The sequence below is a fragment of the Panulirus ornatus genome, chromosome 25, assembly GCF_036320965.1.
Source record: "Panulirus ornatus isolate Po-2019 chromosome 25, ASM3632096v1, whole genome shotgun sequence".
NCBI classification, from domain to species: domain Eukaryota; kingdom Metazoa; phylum Arthropoda; class Malacostraca; order Decapoda; family Palinuridae; genus Panulirus; species Panulirus ornatus.
Genome location: NC_092248.1, coordinates 5,777,854 through 5,795,958, shown reverse-complemented (window position 1 = coordinate 5,795,958; position 18,105 = coordinate 5,777,854). Strand labels below are relative to the sequence as shown.

At 44.3% G+C, this 18,105-nt stretch overlaps 1 protein-coding gene across 1 annotated transcript in view; it reads left to right on the top strand.

Moving 5' to 3' along the window:
• Positions 1–10,458, top strand: part of LOC139757204 (uncharacterized) — a 119,553-nt gene extending 109,095 nt beyond the window's left edge. The window contains 6 exon segments of the mRNA XM_071677359.1: positions 474–627; positions 1,350–1,523; positions 3,821–3,907; positions 4,465–5,540; positions 5,542–5,691; positions 6,936–10,458. Of these exon segments, the coding sequence (XP_071533460.1) occupies positions 474–627; positions 1,350–1,523; positions 3,821–3,907; positions 4,465–5,540; positions 5,542–5,691; positions 6,936–7,196 (1,902 nt within the window). The 3' untranslated portion in view covers positions 7,197–10,458.
• Positions 10,459–18,105: the final 7,647 nt, after the last annotated feature.

Below are 18,105 nucleotides of genomic sequence, written 5' to 3'. Positions count from 1 at the left end.
TGGTTACCGAAGTGTTCTTCATCAGAATGGGAGTAATTGGGTCAAAATTGGTGAGAACGAGGAGTGAAACTGGTTACCGGAGTAATTGGGTCAAAATTGGCGAGAACGAGGAGTGAAACTGGTTACCGGAGTGTTCTTCATCAGAATGGGAGTAATTGGGTCAAAATTTGGAGTCACTGGGTGTCAAATCAGTAGTCCTTTTAGTCTAATAGGGAGTAATTAAGGGTTGAAATAGGTGTTGATTGGGTATCAAACTGGGAGTAATTGAGTGTAGTAAGGATTAATCAGGATGTAATATAAGAGTAATTGGGTGAAAGTGGGATTAATTGGGAGTCCCTTTATCTGTTGGTTCTTCACCTATTGGAGAATCAGTATCTGTACCTTACCTTCTGTTATTACCTGTTGGTTCTCTACCTGTTGGAGTATTGTCATCACCACCTCATCTCCCGTTTTCTGATGGTTCTGTGCCGCAGGTGGTGCGCTGGGTGGTGCAGACGGTGTTCTTGAGCTGGGGGCTAGTGCTCTGTGTGACCTTCTTGTACGGAGGTGCCCGCATCATACGCCTTCTGAGGACCATCCCGCACACGGCCTTCCAGGGCAATGAGTCCTGCCCCCAAAATAACAAGGGTAAGGTAACCTCTCTCTCACTCTCTCTCTCTCTCTCTCTCTCTCTCTCTCTCTCTCTCTCTCTCTCTCTCTCTCTCTCTCTCTCTCTCTCTTTCTCTCTAATGGTCGTTGATATTCATCAAATTCATTGTATGCATTATTATTTTTTTTCACTCAGGGATGATGGAGACATATTTTGTTTGCTAAAATCATTTGGTCTTTTCATGGCTGGAATTGACAGGATTGGACTGGTTCCTATCCTTCAGTATCCTCAGGGATCCTACAGCTGTTTCACATCCTCCACCCATCCCCAGGGATCTTACAGCTGGCTCACATCCTCCACCCATCCCCAGATATCCTACAGTTGTCTCACATCCTCCACCCATCCCCAGGGATCCTACTGCTGTCTCACATCCTCCACCCATCCCCAGGGATCCTACAGCTGTCTCACATCCTCCACCCATCCCCAGGGATCCTACTGCTGTCTCACATCCTCCACCCATCCCCAGGGATCCTACAGCTGTCTCACATCCTCCACCCATCCCCAGGGATCCTACAGCTGTCTCACATCCTCCACCCATCCCCAGGGATCCTACAGTTGGCTCAGGTCCTCCACCCATCCCCAGGGATCCTACAGTTGGCTCAGGTCCTCCACCCATCCCCAGGGATCCTACAGCTGTCTCACATCCTCCACCCATCCCCAGGGATCCTACAGCTGTCTCATATCCTTCACCATTTCCCAGGTATCCTACAATTGGCCCTCCTGGCGCAGTGCAACAATATAGCGTCGTCAGTGCTGACAGCGGCGGCGCCCTCGCTGCTCACGCCGAAGATCAAAATCACAGACGAGTTCGACCACACCTACTCCTACGGGTCGGAGGGATCCCGCGTCCCCTCCCTGCCCTCCAGTGACCTAGGTCAGTTCTCACTAGTGACAGCCCTCATTAGGGAAGCCCTCACTAGGGCAGCCCTCACTAGGGCAGCGCTCACTAGGGTAACCCTCACTAGGGCAGCCCTCTCCAAGGTAGCCCTCACTAGGGCAGCCCTCACTAGGGCAGGCCTCTCCAGGGTAGCCCTCACTAGGGCAGCGCTCACTAGGGAAGCCCTCACTAGGGCAGCCCTCACTAGGGCAGCGCTCACTAGGGCAGCCCTCACTAGGTCAGCCCTCTCCAGGGTAGCCCTCCCCAGGGTAGCCCTCACTAGGGCAGCGCTCACTAGGGTAGCCCTCACTAGGGTAGCCCTCATTAGCCCATTTCTTACCAGGGAAGCCCTCACTGCAATATACCCCATGGACACCAGTGGACCTAGTAACTGAACCATATACATCAGCGGACCAGATAACTGAACCATATACATCACTGTACCAGGTAACTGAGCTATAAACATCAGTGGCCTAGGTTAACTAAACTATCATATACATCACATGACCAGACAGTAAAGCAACATAGGTATCCGATAATTTAGCTACATACAAAACATTACCTTTGTACTCTAAGAAATATAATCTTTGAATGCTGTACAATAAGAATACGTTTAGTCGAAGTTCCTTCACATCCAAGCCTTTCTCTCCTTAGATCTGTCTATGAACTAGCTATACGTGGATCCTGTAGGACTTCTTGCCTTGGCCTTGATTTCCCCTCTATCCTTTTAGGGATGACTTAGAACATCCTCCCACCTAGATCTCATCTCTCTCCTACAGGCGAATCCTCGAAGATATTGTAAACCTACAACGTCCTTGGTCTCACGAACGCTATAAGAACGACAAGGATATGGTCACAATGCTGAAATTGATGTTCCTGTGTGTCTTTCTGTATGTCAATGAGCCCTTTATTGCGAGCGCTGATTAAACATAATGTCAACGTTGATGTAAAATAGAAAAAGAGGGACATTCAAAAAACATTTAATCTAGTCATAGATTTTTTTTACTCCGTTTGTCGTCGTCTTTGACATTTCCATGAAGGATGTAGCCAACAGCTGTTGTTACGTAAATAGATGGAAAAGAATATACAAGTTTAATATTTAGATTATATAAATACATCGTATTTCTAAATGAAACACTAATATCATTGAGATGATTTTGCTGTCAAAGTGAGGCCATGAAACCATTTCTATTCTCTCTCTCTCTCTCTGTATATATATATATATATATATATATATATATATATATATATATATATATATATATATATATATATATATATATATATATATATATATATATACGTGAAAATTAACAAGTATAAGATATTCGAGTAAAACTCAATTTCCCTGGACGTCAGATAGCACCATGAGAGAACCCAAGAATGCATGAGGGAAATGTTTTATAAACTAATAAGAAGAGAATGTAATATTCTTAAGGTATGGGATGATCCTAGATATGTTTATCAGTCAAGAAATTCCACCGGGCCGTCCCCATCTTGGCAAATTAGATTTCACGGAGGGAATGTCGCCTACACTTCAAAGGCAACAACCAATTGGAGTTTTTTTTTTTTCTTCTTGGGTGTTGATTGCGAGGAATTGGAAGGTTAGAGGCGGTTGGGATGTAAGTGTGTAATCACCTGAGACCAATTTCATAACACTGATGGTTCATGGGAGTGTGTGTCAAGGCTTAAAGACTAATTTTCTATGGTGAAATATTTGCAATTCATCCTATGACTCTATTTCTTTTCTCTTCTTTTACTCTAACTTCTGGCACAAATATTTGACTCATTTCTTGACTTAGCACAAAGATTTGACTCGTTACTTGATTCTCAACATTCAGAATACAGAGGAAGGTGTTTTCGAAAGCTCTCCTCTGTCAATCTGGTCACCCCAGTACCCAAAAGGTCGTGTTGTGTAGTCGTGGTGAGGTGTATACAGTACGTCTTCCAGTGGTCGTACGCGGGTGGTGAGGGGTGGGCGGGAGGTTAAAGCCCTAGGTTGCGTGAGGGAGGGGTTTTGCGTTGCTCGCTCCTCCCTGGTTTGCTAGTGTTGCCCTGTGTCTGTGTTGTTTGAAGATATTGCACTCCTGTTCGGATTACAAGAGACTGCTTCGTTCTCTCTCTCTCTCTCTCTCTCTCTCTCTCTCTCTCTCTCTCTCTCTCTCTCTCTCTCTCTCTCTCTCTCTCTCTCTCTCTCATCTATCTATCTCTCTCTCTCATCTATCTATCTCTCTCTCTCTCACTGGCAGCTCAGCTCCTCCCTCTCCTGACGGTGTACATTTCCCTCCCCTCAGACTCAGCTCCTCCGGCGCGTCGAACCATGTCCCGAGCCTCCGTCGGTAGTGAAGTCGCTGCCATGGCAGCCGTGCCCTCCACCTCAGGTGCGTAGTCTCCTCCCTCAACGTAGCCCCCATATGCAAGGTATGTAGTCTCCCTCAACGTAGCCCCAGTCCCAGGTACGTAGTCTCCCTCATCGTAGCCCCCATATGCCAGGTACGTAGTCTCCCTCATTGTAGCCCCCATATGCCAGGTACGTAGTCTCCCTCATTGTAGACCCCATCATAACTAGGTAGCCTCCCTTAAAGTAGCCTAAAACTACTAATAGTTCTCAAACTCGAAAAGGTAATAGAGTACTTTATTTTCATACTTCATATGCGAGGTTCTGACACCAAAGAACTTAGATCAAAAGTATCTGAAGCCCAGAAACACTAGAGTATACTAAAGACAATAAGAGATTTTAAACCTTTGAAAAAGGTAATCAAAACGAGATCTAAGATCCTAGAGTATATAGACTTCAGGTTCTAGACCCTTGTAATATATCAGAACCTATTCGAGGGGCTCTAAGACAACCCAGGACCGTAGGAGCTTCTAGGAAGACTAAGAAGCCTTAGTCGAATTGGATTATTTCCTCATTCAGTATTTTGACACATGTTTACAGGGACGAGAACTTTCGAGGTGGAGACATCCGACATTACTGAGGAAAGTGAGGACCAAGACAGTGTGAAAACTCCCTCCGAGGAGAGGACAGGTGTTAGCAAGAGTGGTAGAACATCTGTAGACACCTGCAGTAGCAGCAGGACGCCCGCCGACACCTGCAGTAGCGGCAGAACACCTGTCGACACCTGCAGTAGCGGCAGGACGGATATCTCGACCTTACCTTCTGGGGACGAGGAGGAGGCGAGAGACAGAACCAAAGGGACGAACAGTCAGTCTACGAACTTAGCGAACATCATCATCAGAGTGGAGGATGTGGGCAATGGTGATGTCTGTGATGATGTTGGCGAGGGTAATGGTGTGGTGGACACTCCTGCGATGGAGGAGCAGGGAGGGGGAGTGTACAGAGATAGAGGGAGTACTCAGGGCAGTGGGAGTGTGGATGCTAGAGGGAATAGAGACGCCTGTAGTGAAGTGACGGTACAAGGCGTCATCCACAGCGCCCCTTCCGTGAAATCTATTAATGCTATTTCGAAATCAGACGCTCCGTCGGAGGAAACGACTAAAGCCAGTGGTGATGTGATGAGGAAAAGAAGTTTTTCCGAGGGTGTGAACGACAGAAGTGACGTACGACCTGTCATTAAGAGTGAAGAAAACGAAAAGTGTCTCAAGATCGGCAATGGGGATGACATTGTCCCAAAACGTAAGAAAAGTCTGACGTGGTCTGAAGACACACAGAACATTGAGGGCCACGAGAAAGACCGGGAGAGTAAGAAAGTCTCAGATCACGAGAGCAATGAACGCATCGTGAGAGAACCTTGTAGAAGAGCGAGCACCTCCAGCAGACGGAGTAGCCGTAGTGTTGAGAAGGTCAAAGTGAGGCACACGCGATCGTACGAGCTCGGGGATGCCCCTAGCAGGAGGAGAAGCAGCACTGTGTCCTCTTGCTCCGCCCGGAAGGGCAGCGAGAATTGGCAGGCGCTGCCGGGGCCTTACCACAGGGAGCATCGTAGCCTTAGCTCCTCTTCGCCCGCCGGTACACGCAGGAGCAGCCGGAAGAGCATTAGGGACGAGGCCGAAGGTGGAGGCCTTGCTGGCTCGCTCCCCAGAGGGACGCTCAGACGTGACCCTCTCGTCCATCCTCAACCACATCGCCTACGTGAACCAGACGGCCACCACCGCCAAGCTCTCCTCCAGCGTGAAGGACTCCAGGAAGGCACAGGTCCAGCAGGTAAGGCACTAGTGATGTAGGTGGTGTTTGGTGTGAGACGCTGCGTGGGCATGATTCACCACCATAGACCCAGGGAGGGGTTTATAGGGGAAGAATAGATAGATAGATAGATAGATAGATAGATGCAGATAGATTGAAAGATGAGTCTTCTAATTTTAAGGCTTTTCTTTGCTTAGTAATAATTCCAACGAGATATCACACATCCCTCTTCTTGCACTCCATATTTTGTCTTCTTTACATACCTTTCGTCAGCGCATCAATTTGACGCGTGTAGTCTGCCACCACACTTGTCTGTAAGAGGCCTTTTACCAGTGTCTCAAACGCAACACAACACCATAATAGGATGAGTCAAGTACTTACATTGACTTACGTAAGTTGAATGCCTCGTATGTAAGGTCTCTGAGGAGGGTATTGTGTCGGTGCTATTCTGAGTGTCTTTTTAAAGGGCTACAGCTCAGGAGTGTACTTCTATTTTCCTTTTTGTGTTAAGAGAAATGATTTCATAATCTTCTTAATGAGAATAACCTTCATTTTTTTTAGCAAGTGCTCAGTATTTGCTGTACAGATGTTGTAGACAAGTATGACTGTATCAGTCAGTGTAAATACAAATAATTCGAACTTCACAACCAAAGTAATTTTAAAGAAGTAACACTGTAAATATATATGCGACTACATAGCTTAGATTGTAATGTCTTAATACAACTGAGCATTAGCAGAATCGAGTGCCATATTCCTTATGATATATTGTCTCATTTAGGAACTGTACTGTATCGAATCCTCTGTATCTGTTTAATACTTCATGAAACTATTTTCCCTGATGGTCATCGTGTTTTCTACTGCCTCACAACCCATTCAACATGTTCTTCAATCTGTTCTCTATAAGAATACATCATGATCATAATGTTATGTTCCCTCCAGGTTTCTGTGACGCTAAACACCATCAGTCTTTTCTAAATGACATATATTTCTCTCTCTCTCTCTCTCTCTCTCTCTCTCTCTCTCTCTCTCTCTCTCTCTCTCTCTCTCTCTCTCTCTCTCTCTCTCTGTCTCTCTCTCTCTCTCTCTCTCTCTCTCTCTCTCTCTCTCTCACCCATACACACAGGGCCGTAGGAGTGTAAGTCTCCTCTCTCTCTTTCTCCTTTATCACACACACACACACACACACACACACACACACACACACACACAGGAGTCCACCACGCCCTCTGGGCCAGCTAACACTTAGCCTCATCCTCCCCGAACAGGTTCTGGTGGTGACTTACGTAACCGCTGCTCTGGGCACGCTCCTGTCCCTGGCGCTGGTGTATGGTCTCTATGGCCACTTCAGCTCCCTGGCCCTCCTGCCGAGGCTACCCTGGTTGTGGTTTACCTACGAGTCGAGCTGCAGGTTCCTCGAGTTCTTGATGGGGTGTGCCATGGCCAACATTACCAGGCAGCCTGTCAATAGACACCCTCAGTACCCCTACTCCCTCAGGCTCAAGCAGAGGAACTCCATCTATATGTAGTCGTCATCTCAATCACATGAGCTCCATGTTGTGAGCACACATACACCCACCCACACACACCCACACACCCACACATCAATCCAATCAGCGTACCATGTGAGTACAGCGGTGCACCAGTGCACCTTCTCTCTCATTCTCAAGTAGAGGGATTCTACAGGTGATCATAACATTCCATCAACCCGACTCCATCTCTATGTCAACACTTGAGCGAAATGACTCCCTCACCGTGTGATCAAACCAGTTCCTCATTCAGATATAGCCATCTATATGTCATACCAGTTCATCTGGGACAGAACTCCATCTATATGTCATACCAGTTCCTCTGGGACAGACCTCCATCTATATGTCATCACACGGGGTCTGTGAGAGAGACGATTCCATCTCTCTGTGCTCACACTGTTCTCTCCATCTGTGTGTGATGACACGAATGAGAGAGAGAGAGAAAATAGTAATTCCCCATCTACACATGATCACACAATATCACGATTGAGATAACTGCTTTACTCTTCTCATACATAATTCTCAGTGATATTATCAGATAGAGATAACAACCCATTTATCACCTGTGGCATCCATCAGTACCGTGAGGGAAGACAGGGATGATAACACCTCTGCTGTAGGGGAGACTCACAGTAAAATAACACCTCGACTTCTTGGACCACATGAGGCTTACTCTAGAATAACCCGAGACAGCCTTGCTAATGATCTCACATCCATTGGCTCTCAGAGAAATAACTCTTCATCTAACCATCCACAATGATCACCAAGATAACTTCCTTGTTATCCACCCACGTGACCCCCCCATAATGAGGTAACCACTACATATAAATATATTTTTCTGTTGTTAATATATTTTGACTGGTAGGGGCGAATAGGTCATTGTTATATATCACAACGTTTTTTATTTGTTATACACCCTGTGTACACATCTGATCTGCAAATGGTTCTCAGAGATAACTTGGCCTCCTTACTACCCAGGGTTGTCCTTGGGATAATATCCCGCCACACACGACTCTTGCAAAGATCACAACACTTCTCCACTGTTATGACCACCACCACTACAATCATCACTACCACCACTACAATCATCACCACTTCATCATACATGAGTTTGAAACTTAACTTTTTCTTATTTCATTCAATTTTTTTCGATGATTTCATAATCGTTTGGAGTTCGCGTATTTTGATCTGAGTTACCCACGAATCCTCCCATTTGATAACGAGAAAATTTACATATTTCCTTAGCATTACAAAATATTGCAATCTTATTCTATTGAGTTACAAGGGAGCGAGCGGGTTTCCCCCCCCCCCTACATGACATCACCACCACCTCTTCTTTCCCACGCAAGCAGACATGATCCTAATCAGTCACTACCGTAATCATTATCATCATCATTATCATAATCATCATGACTGTATCCAATGACAATCAACATTAACCACAAGTGTAGGCAATTAAGATCCACTTTCTCAGAGCGAATCTCTCGTCCTTGGGACACGACGGAAATGAAACGTTGCTGTGGACTGCTTGCTAGGAAGATGATGAAGAAGAGAGTTAAAAAGGTACACTCAGCCTCTGAGGCCAACCATGATACGAGAGTACAATGGACTTGCACACAGTTTATCCTTTTCATATGAGAATCAGACTCGACTTTATTTGATTGTGTTATGAAGTAAGAATGTGATAGTCTTATGCCTTGTGAAGGCTTTGCTAATGTTTGACTGTAAAGGGCTGTTCATGCTCAGTGTAAATACGTGGAAAACAAAAAAGAAAACATATGTTCCCCCCTCCACCACCTCTGAACCATATTTCCAGTTGTTTATAATAGTCTGATGTTTTGATGTTTCTTGTAGTACTAAAAAGACATTGACATTTTACTTCTTTGCCAATATTTGTATTTTGAGTCTTATGCTTCTGTATCATAGAGACTTTATCCTCCCCTCCCATCCTGCAGGAACACTGTATTTATGTTTGTGTGATGCTGATACAACCACAACAACAACAACAACAACAACAACAACAACAACAAGAACTACAAGAACTTAACAACATTGATATTTGACGTGAAATTGTTCGGTCCAATTCGCGTATACTGGGTAACTTCTGGCCACTCAAGGCGGACGGAGATGTAGCTTATTAAGGTGATCATTTCGTGAGCAGCTTGTTTATCCTCTCTCTCTCTCTCTCTCTCTCTCTCTCTCTCTCTCTCTCTCTCTCTCTCTCTCTCTCTCCCTATTTTCTTTCCTCTTCCCTCGTTTTCCTTGTTTTGAACGGAGACTGATGCAACTAGATCCTTCACGCGATGGCTCAGGACGAATCATACCGCCCAATCTTTTGGTAGTAATTTTACACTCGATTATACCTAACTGTGTTTAACTTTCTGGTCTTCTCTCCATCTATGTTCCTGTCCTCTCCATCTGTGTTCCCGTCCTCTCCATCTGTGTTCCTGTCCTTTCCATCTATGTTCCTGTCCTCTCCATCTGTGTTCCTGTCCTCTCCATCTGTGTTCCTGTCCTTTCCATCTGTGTTCCTGTCCTTTCCATCTGTGTTCCCGTCCTCTCCATCTCCTTCTTATGACCGCCCCCAAAAGATCCTATCCTTACGATCACAAGTGCCAAAACATCCTATGACTATTGATGTCTTCCTAGGCGGCTTAGGAGGTTTATTTAAAAACAAGTAAGGTAAAGGGAGGGGTCTCTTTTTTTTTTGGCTTTCGTTGTCCATTTTCGTTCTCGCACCCACAAAATGATTTCCCCGTTCTAAGTTCCATATTGATACACCCGTAAGGTAATGGATATACAGGTCTGCATCGGTAGATGTGGAAGACGCCCGCTGTTATCTTTTTCTTTTTCTCCACTATGGCATTCCACCGCCTGTGAAACATTAAGGTGCCCAAGAATACCCATCTGAAATTCTAGGTCTGGCACTGCAAGATAATGTAAATCGGAGGCTATATAGATATGTGACAGCACGCCTGTGGAGGACACACAGTATAAAATCTAGCCAGAACTCCCCGTGAAATGTAGCTCTTCAGCATGCATAGCCTTGATGCTCCATAATGGTTGCACTCTCATGGTTCCCGGACGACGAGAACACTTGGAGCTCCTTTGCTCTTCCCGAGGGAAGGTCGAGCACTGCCTTCTCTCTTCGTGTGACTTGTACTCTGTAAATACCAGGATGCTGACTGTATTTTTGTAGATGTTATATGTGTCAGACCCCATGACATGTTGTGATTTCAAATATACTTGACGCTGGATATACTCCAGGTTTTTTCATTATCCTTCAGTGGTGTAATCTCTCTGTATAACTGTGCGTTATCCACTCCCTAAAAGCATAAAACGTTTTCTGTATTTATATCATCGACATACCTGGCGTATATGTTGTGTGAGTTTGGTAGACAAATCAACCAAGGTAGATATGGGTGTCATAATTTGATCCAGGTAGCTGTCTTCATGGGCGAATCTGGTTGACTCAAGTTGCATGGAATTCTCGTCAAAGAAATCCCCCTGATGCTACACATCTTTCCCCCCAAACTTTAATTAGTGTACTAAAAAGAATAATATAATGAGAACAGAACTGTTGATGTAAGATTGATCAATGATCTTACAATATATAGTTGTAAAAGATTTTTTTTTTTTTAACTGATGAAGCTATAGTGTATGTTAAATGTTTCGTTTTCTCTATTAGTGTCATTTCAGAAAACATGATATTAAGGGATGACGCAACCACTTTCACAGGACGCATACTGTTGTTATGGTGTGACACCAGAAACCACAACAGCACGAACAGAAGGTTGGAAACATTATAACAGGATCTACGGTGGACATTACCTTCTAAAAGGTAAGGCATTCCTATATCTAATGTTGTCAGGGAAGAAGCTGATTTCAACTTTTCAACTGAGAAGCACTCCCACAGATTAATTCTGGACATGTTTTCATCTTTCATGATCTCCTCCTGTTAGCCTTCACAATGCGGATCCCAACCAAATCAGTGTGCCCTGTGGCTAGAAAAGATACTCCTTTGCATGTAATTTCCTTTAAACCCCCTTTGGACATGATTCACTTGACTTCAATAACCCAACGTGCGGTGGAACTCGATGCAGACATTACCAAAGACGAAGTTACGCATAAAGTTTCATAATATTGTGATAATCAAGTATTCTATGCTGTCCTCGTCTTCGGAGCGGGAGTTTTATAGAATACATGAATAGGGAATTGTGTTCACTCTACCTCCCACTCTGTCTTCTATGACACAAGGCCAGGTACCTTCTGGAGTAAGCAGTTAAGCTCCTCACATTTCTTGACCTTTGGTGATCTCATTAATGCAATTCAAGTATCTTACAACCTATTGTTTAGGAGTATCCCAATAAGCTTCCAATCCTATAGCCTCAGTGGACGTCTGTAAGTGATGAGCCTCAATTGTTCTTGGAAACCAATGGTCTCATATGTATACTTTTTCCATCTATCAGTTAATTTATTTACTGATAACCACGAGGAAAAACGAAATGCGATATGTCCCAAGTGCACTTTCGGGTAGTGTTTTGTGGATGTGTGGTTTGGCACCTTGGCTGTCTTAGAATCTATCATGTTTTCAAAATGGGAAACTGTTTACAAATTTTACCCACGACATAAAGCTGTCCATTTTATGTAAACCTTCATATATATTCATGTCACAATTCTTTGTGCATTTAGTACGATAAGATTCAATGATATTTCTTTTGACTTACCGGTTATAACTGAATTAGCATTCTTCCAATCAATGCAGTGGTCATGATTTCTAACATGATTAAACAAGGCGTTTACATCTTGTCGCGTTCTTTAGCAATATCTATGTTAATGATGTATGTCATAATGAATCGTGAATATCAATCAATTATCACTCTCAAACTGGGTCCATAAGCAATAGGGGGGGGGGGGGGTAATAATGGTATTCATATTTTTTTTGGTTTACATAATATTCTTAAAAATGATTAAAAGTCATGCCAGAAAAGCTACGGTATTCGAGTATTAACGCGCACGAGATAACGCCAAGCAATACTTTGGTGACAAAAATAAAATGGAAAGCGAAAAAAATGAAAAGGAGTTGGAGAATGCACAATAAATTCGGATATGTGTCCAGTGTCTGACTACGCGAACGTTGCGACCGTGGAGTATTTGTTTACGTTGTGTGATACACGTGTCGAAGATATTCCTAAAATCTTATACAAAAAGTAGAAAAAAGTGGAAGAAATTAACTCATGTGTTAGTTATATCAAGATGTACGTAGAGGTCGCCTTAATTTACCAGTTATTTACCACCGCAGGTAAGACAATATGACCGTTTCATAGTGTTCTTTGTGATAGAAATTATATAAAGGGATTTATTAGACTTACAGGAAGATAAGGTTACGTGTTTATTAATTGCAGAGAGAGAGAGAGAGAGAGAGAGAGAGAGAGAGAGAGAGAGAGAGATCCTGCTTGTGTAAGCAGATTGAGCAACGTAAATACCACTGGATGATTTGATAGCCTTGTTTGATCAAGACTTTGAAGGTCGCATACATTGAGAATGCACCCGTTAAGCGTAACTTCAGTCCATTTATAATGTATATCTTTTTTTCCGTGTAACGTTGCGAGAGGCTATTGCAGCGACATCTCTTGGTGAGACACTCAACTGATGTGTGACCTTATATATTTCAGTCATTTCAGCGAGATATGTCTTTTTTCTTGTATTCCGCATAAAGTTTTGAGCCGTTATCGACATTATGGGTACGAGTGCAGGAAATATTCGCAAGTTTTTAAGGAAATATAAAAAGAATATCAAATTGATAATCATTAAAAATGGTAAATTTTCTCATAAGAGAAAATGATAGTATATTTAGGGCTAACTATAACATGTCGTTCTTATCAGGTGGCAATGCATAGGCAAAAAAATAGTACGCTCTAAACATGGAGACACGATTGCTTTACTCACGTAGGTGATTTTAGTTTTATATAAGAGAATTTTAGATGCTTTACTGTCTTCATAAATCCACCAATTCAGCTGTGGATAATCTGTACCCCTCTTTTTTATATCTACTTATTGTACTCTCTTCATTTCTAACCACTCCATAACCACATCACATTCTTGTGCTCGACCTCACCTTTATGGTAAAAGGTTCCAACAATCTTTGTCCTGGAAACCATCAAACTGAATTCGCCTTGCATACTAGACTTCGACTGATGCATTGCGTCCCTCTGCTGTGATGACATTGCCCTCCAGCTTCGAATAGTTTGGCTCATTACCAATTAACTTTACTCTTAAACAAACCAAATTTAGGCTTCAGACGTTCGATTCTCTCCTTTATATGTACATGTTCCTTCTCATCCACGGGGAAATGAAACACGTTATGTTCCCGAGTGCGCTTTCGTGTAATGATCACACCATCAGGGGAGATACAAGAAAGAAATATAACAGTCACTTGATATACAACAAAGAGACGTAGCTAGGGCGCCATTTGGACAAGTGAATTAAGGTCGGGTGCATTCAAATCAAGCAACATGCGTACCATACAATTTATAATGTGGACAAGAAGGGGAACTGTATACACACACACACACACACACACACACACACACACACACACACACACGTGTCACAGTGGGTGTTTGATTAAGTATTCCACCGTCTTATTGGGCAGTAAACACACTTGCCATTTGTATGAGCAACACATGCGTATGTCTCCTTGCCATGCTGCAGGAGACGCGATCGTCATTGCGTAAATTTAAAGTCACCCCCAACTCCGTTGCTCTCCTGACACTGCTGAGCGCAAGTATGGACTTCCCAACCCCGCCTACTGTATTTTAGCATACGATCTTAAATATAAGCACACCATTTTCTAAAGGTATGGACATGTCTCACAATGACGCGTCAGTTTACTAAACATGAGAACGGATTTGCGATGGATTCTTTCTCATCATTCCGCTGAGATGGCCAACGACAAAGCTACGCAGCTTATATAGACGTTTAATCTTCATGTGACAATTCCCTGTAACATTCGCGAAGGTCTTCGTAAACTGGATAGCCGCGTCGTTGGCAAATTTCACAAACGGGTGTCCAAAGTCTTGTCCAAAGATTCAGGAGGTAGAAACTGTCCAACGATCATTGAGCAAGACGTAGCCACCGACAGAAACAGGATATCGTACCGGAAGGAGCTGCTCGGTCTTGGAGCTGCCCGCGGACATTGCTAGGCCTCATAGTAGAGCAGATTGGCCACCTCCCCCCCAAAAAAAAAGAAAAAAACCTCTTGTTAGTCTATACGGATTCCGGGATCCTCAGATGCCAAAATTCCACCTGGTGAAGGCCATGTTCCTCCTTCTCCTCCTCCTCCTCCATCCTGACTGCTCCCCACTTCCCCACACATCTCCAACTCCAACTCACGCACACTGAAGGGTGAAAATATGTACATATATATATATAAATAAGCCCCATGATACGTCACGAACGAAGTAAACCCTATTTCGAAAACAATGAAGTGTAACATCGAAAGATAAAGTGAATCTGTAAATTCTTAAGGTAAAAGGACCTCAAACAGTCTGACATTCACTAGAGGACAATGGAGAAACATGCTATAGACATATCCAAGACCCGGGCGAGCTTGGGTACGATCATGGAACACATTTGGTTCCCAGGGAGACCCAGGATACAGTGAATAGTGCTCGTCTTGGCTTATATCCCTCGTAAACCATAAGGCAACGACATCCCTATTGATACATATCACACCCAACCACCACCCACCTCCACTCTACAGCAATACGTATCCCATAAACCACCTCTACACGTAGTATCACCTACATTCCTACATCAACACACTTCACAGCTACATCATATCTTCCATACCTCAACCGTACCAACCTTTCCCTCCCCTTCCTCATCTCCTTTAAACCACAAGAACGACCCAGCAGGCAAATTGGTGGCTCTGCTTCTCCTTCAGACCTGGTGTGGTAGATGAACTTTATTTTTCTAATTCCGAATCGACTTTTTTTTTCAACACTCGTCTTTTGAAGTATATATAAACCTTTGATCATTTCCGCATCGTCAGTGAAATGCCACTTGTATGTAATATAACCTCCCCCCTTTTTTTTTTTTTTTAAATCGACCTCGGAACTGTATTCTGGAGACAATTGTTTACCGTTTTAACGAGAGAGTTTTTAGGTGTCACTGAATGGTTTCAAAGTTCCAACTGGATTCGAACCGGGTTCTTTGGTTGTGAAGGACGGACGCGACGTGAGATATCATATCTTCATATCATATCATAGCATATCATATCTTCATATCATATCATAGCATATCATATCTTCATATCATATCATAGCATATCATATCTTCATATCATATCATAGCATATCATATCTTCATATCATATCATAGCATATCATATCTTCATATCATAGCATATCACACCATCATATATATCTGTGGCTTTCCCATCGACTTGTGCTGAGCGCCAGGTTGTCGTGTCAGCTCTGAGAATCATGATGATCCGTCACGTCCAGTGCACCTGACACGACATGGGAGGGGAGAGGCCGAGTGTGAGGATGCGTAAGCATTCGTTACTAAGAGGACAGATCGGGAGGAACTTAGTGGAGTGGTAGGAGAGTGGGTCGGAGACGGGAGGAGGAGGAGGAGGAGCAGGAGGAGGGAGGAGGATCTTAGTGGAGTGGTAGGAGAGTGGGTCGGAGACGGGAGGAGGAGGAGCAGGAGGAGGAGGAGGAGGGAGGAGGGAGGAGGATCTTAATGGAGTGGTTGGGAAAGTGGCTTGGAGACGGGAGGAGGAGGAGCAGGAGCAGGAGGAGGGAGGAGGATCTTAGTGGAGTGGTAAGAGAGTGGGTCGGAGACGGGAGGAGGAGAAGGAGGAGCAGCAGGAGAAGGAGGAGGAGGGAGGATCTTAATGGAGTGGTTAGGAGAGTGGCTTGGAGACGGGAGGAGGAGGAGGAGCAGCAGCAGGAGCAGGAGAAGGAGGAGGGAGGATCTTAGTGGAGTGGTAAGAGAGTGGGTCGGAGACAGGAGGAGGAGGAGGAGGAGGAGCAGGAGAAGGAGGAGGGAGGATCTTAGTAGAATGGTAAGAGAGTGGGTCGGAGACAGGAGGAGGAGGAGGAGGAGTAGGAGAAGGAAGAGGGATGGAGTGAGGAAGGGTGGATTTCGGATGAGTCTCTGGACCAAGCAACGGTGTCCTTAGGCTGAGGCCATCGAGGCCACCGGTGGCCTCAGCTTGCCCGTATATAGACGATTCTCATGAGCATGTCTGGAGGGGTTTGAGATTTTCACAGCGGAGGCAACTGTATCCCCGGATTTCACGAGAAACTTCGTTGATCTGAAAGACTTCCTTCAGAACGCAACACTGTGATCTCCGTCGGTCAAGAGTCTGCTCTTAACATATGCACAAATAATCTTTTTTTTTCGTGGATTCGGAACAGTCTTCGAAATCTTGTGTGCTTTTTGGTTTCCATCGCCACCAAAGTCGGCAAATATTTCCCATTTCGGTAAAGCCAGAGAACGTGTAGGCATATGAAGGGGGCTCCCCTGCCTGGCTTACATTCTATGTTATGTTTCTACGATATATCGATGCAAGAGGGAACGTAGGTAGAGCTGCATGTATGTTATGAGGTCCCCCCCTTTCCTACATTGTAAGCTTTGTCTCTGATCCCGCGCATGCGTAAAGATCAACCCTACAGCCAAGTAAGCATAATGCTGAGGAGGAGAGAAAGGCGAGTGTTGACAACCAATCCTGGCGCCAGTTCGTCAGCCAGCACCCCAAACTGAACTTAGTTATTTTGATCGCTGACTAGAACAGACGCTGCAGTTTTCAAACGTAATCGTGTCCCTGATGTCTATTGTCTACATTATCTATTGTTTGCGTTGACTATTGTCTATTTTCTCAGCCTGCCATTGTTGATCATCAGTAAGTTACAAAAGGTATATTACCTGCGTTGGTGTATACGTGTATTCCTATTGTATATTTTGAAAATGTATAATACAACGTCGCAAAAGCTTTAAGAAGCAGACATATTATGCTTTGGTGCTCGTATGAGTTTTACTAATTGACCTAAATTTAATGGCATGGTCAACAGATTAACAAAGTTATAATCATCTTGAACAAACTATGCAATTTGATGGATTTCCCTCGGTGATGAACCTCGCTGAGGCCTTCGTCTGTCTCCAAACTATGCAATGTGATGGATTTCCTCTGGTGATGAAACTCGCTGAGGCCTTCGTCTGCCTCTAAACTATGCAATTTGATGGATTTCTTCTGGTGATGAACCTCGCTGAGGCCTTCGTCTGCCTCCAAACTATGCAATTTGATGGATTTCTTCTGGTGATGAACCTCGCTGAGAACTTCGTCTGCCTCCAATCTATGCAATTTGATGGATTTCTTCTGGTGATGAACCTCGCTGAGGCCTTCGTCTGCCCACTAACTTCTGTAGACGTGTATGGTGAAGATCCTGTGAGCCCTTAGGGACTGTGTCTCGTGTTGACCTGGAGGGCTCTTAAGTACCTGGAACCAGTGCAGACTTAGCGCGGGCCCTGAGACCCTGGAATTAGTAAAGACCTCGTAGGCTCTGAAGACCTGGGAAGAAGTGCAGACCTAGTGGGCAGTGAAGACCCGGAACCAGTGAAGACCTGGTGGGCTCTGTGAACCTGGGACCAGTGAAGAAGACCTAGAGGGCCTGATGACCTGGAACAGGTGTTGAACCTTAAGAATCTAGTACATCTGTCTAGCCCCTGAGAAACTGGAATCACTATATCCCTGACTGAACGTGGGAATCTTCTGTTGGCATGGCCTATATATCCTGAAACATTTCTGGCCATTGATAGAGAGAAGGACTACTGGTCTCTTTAATCTTCCAGAGAGGGTTTGGCCTTCTTCCAGTTGACAGAACACACTCTTACGAGC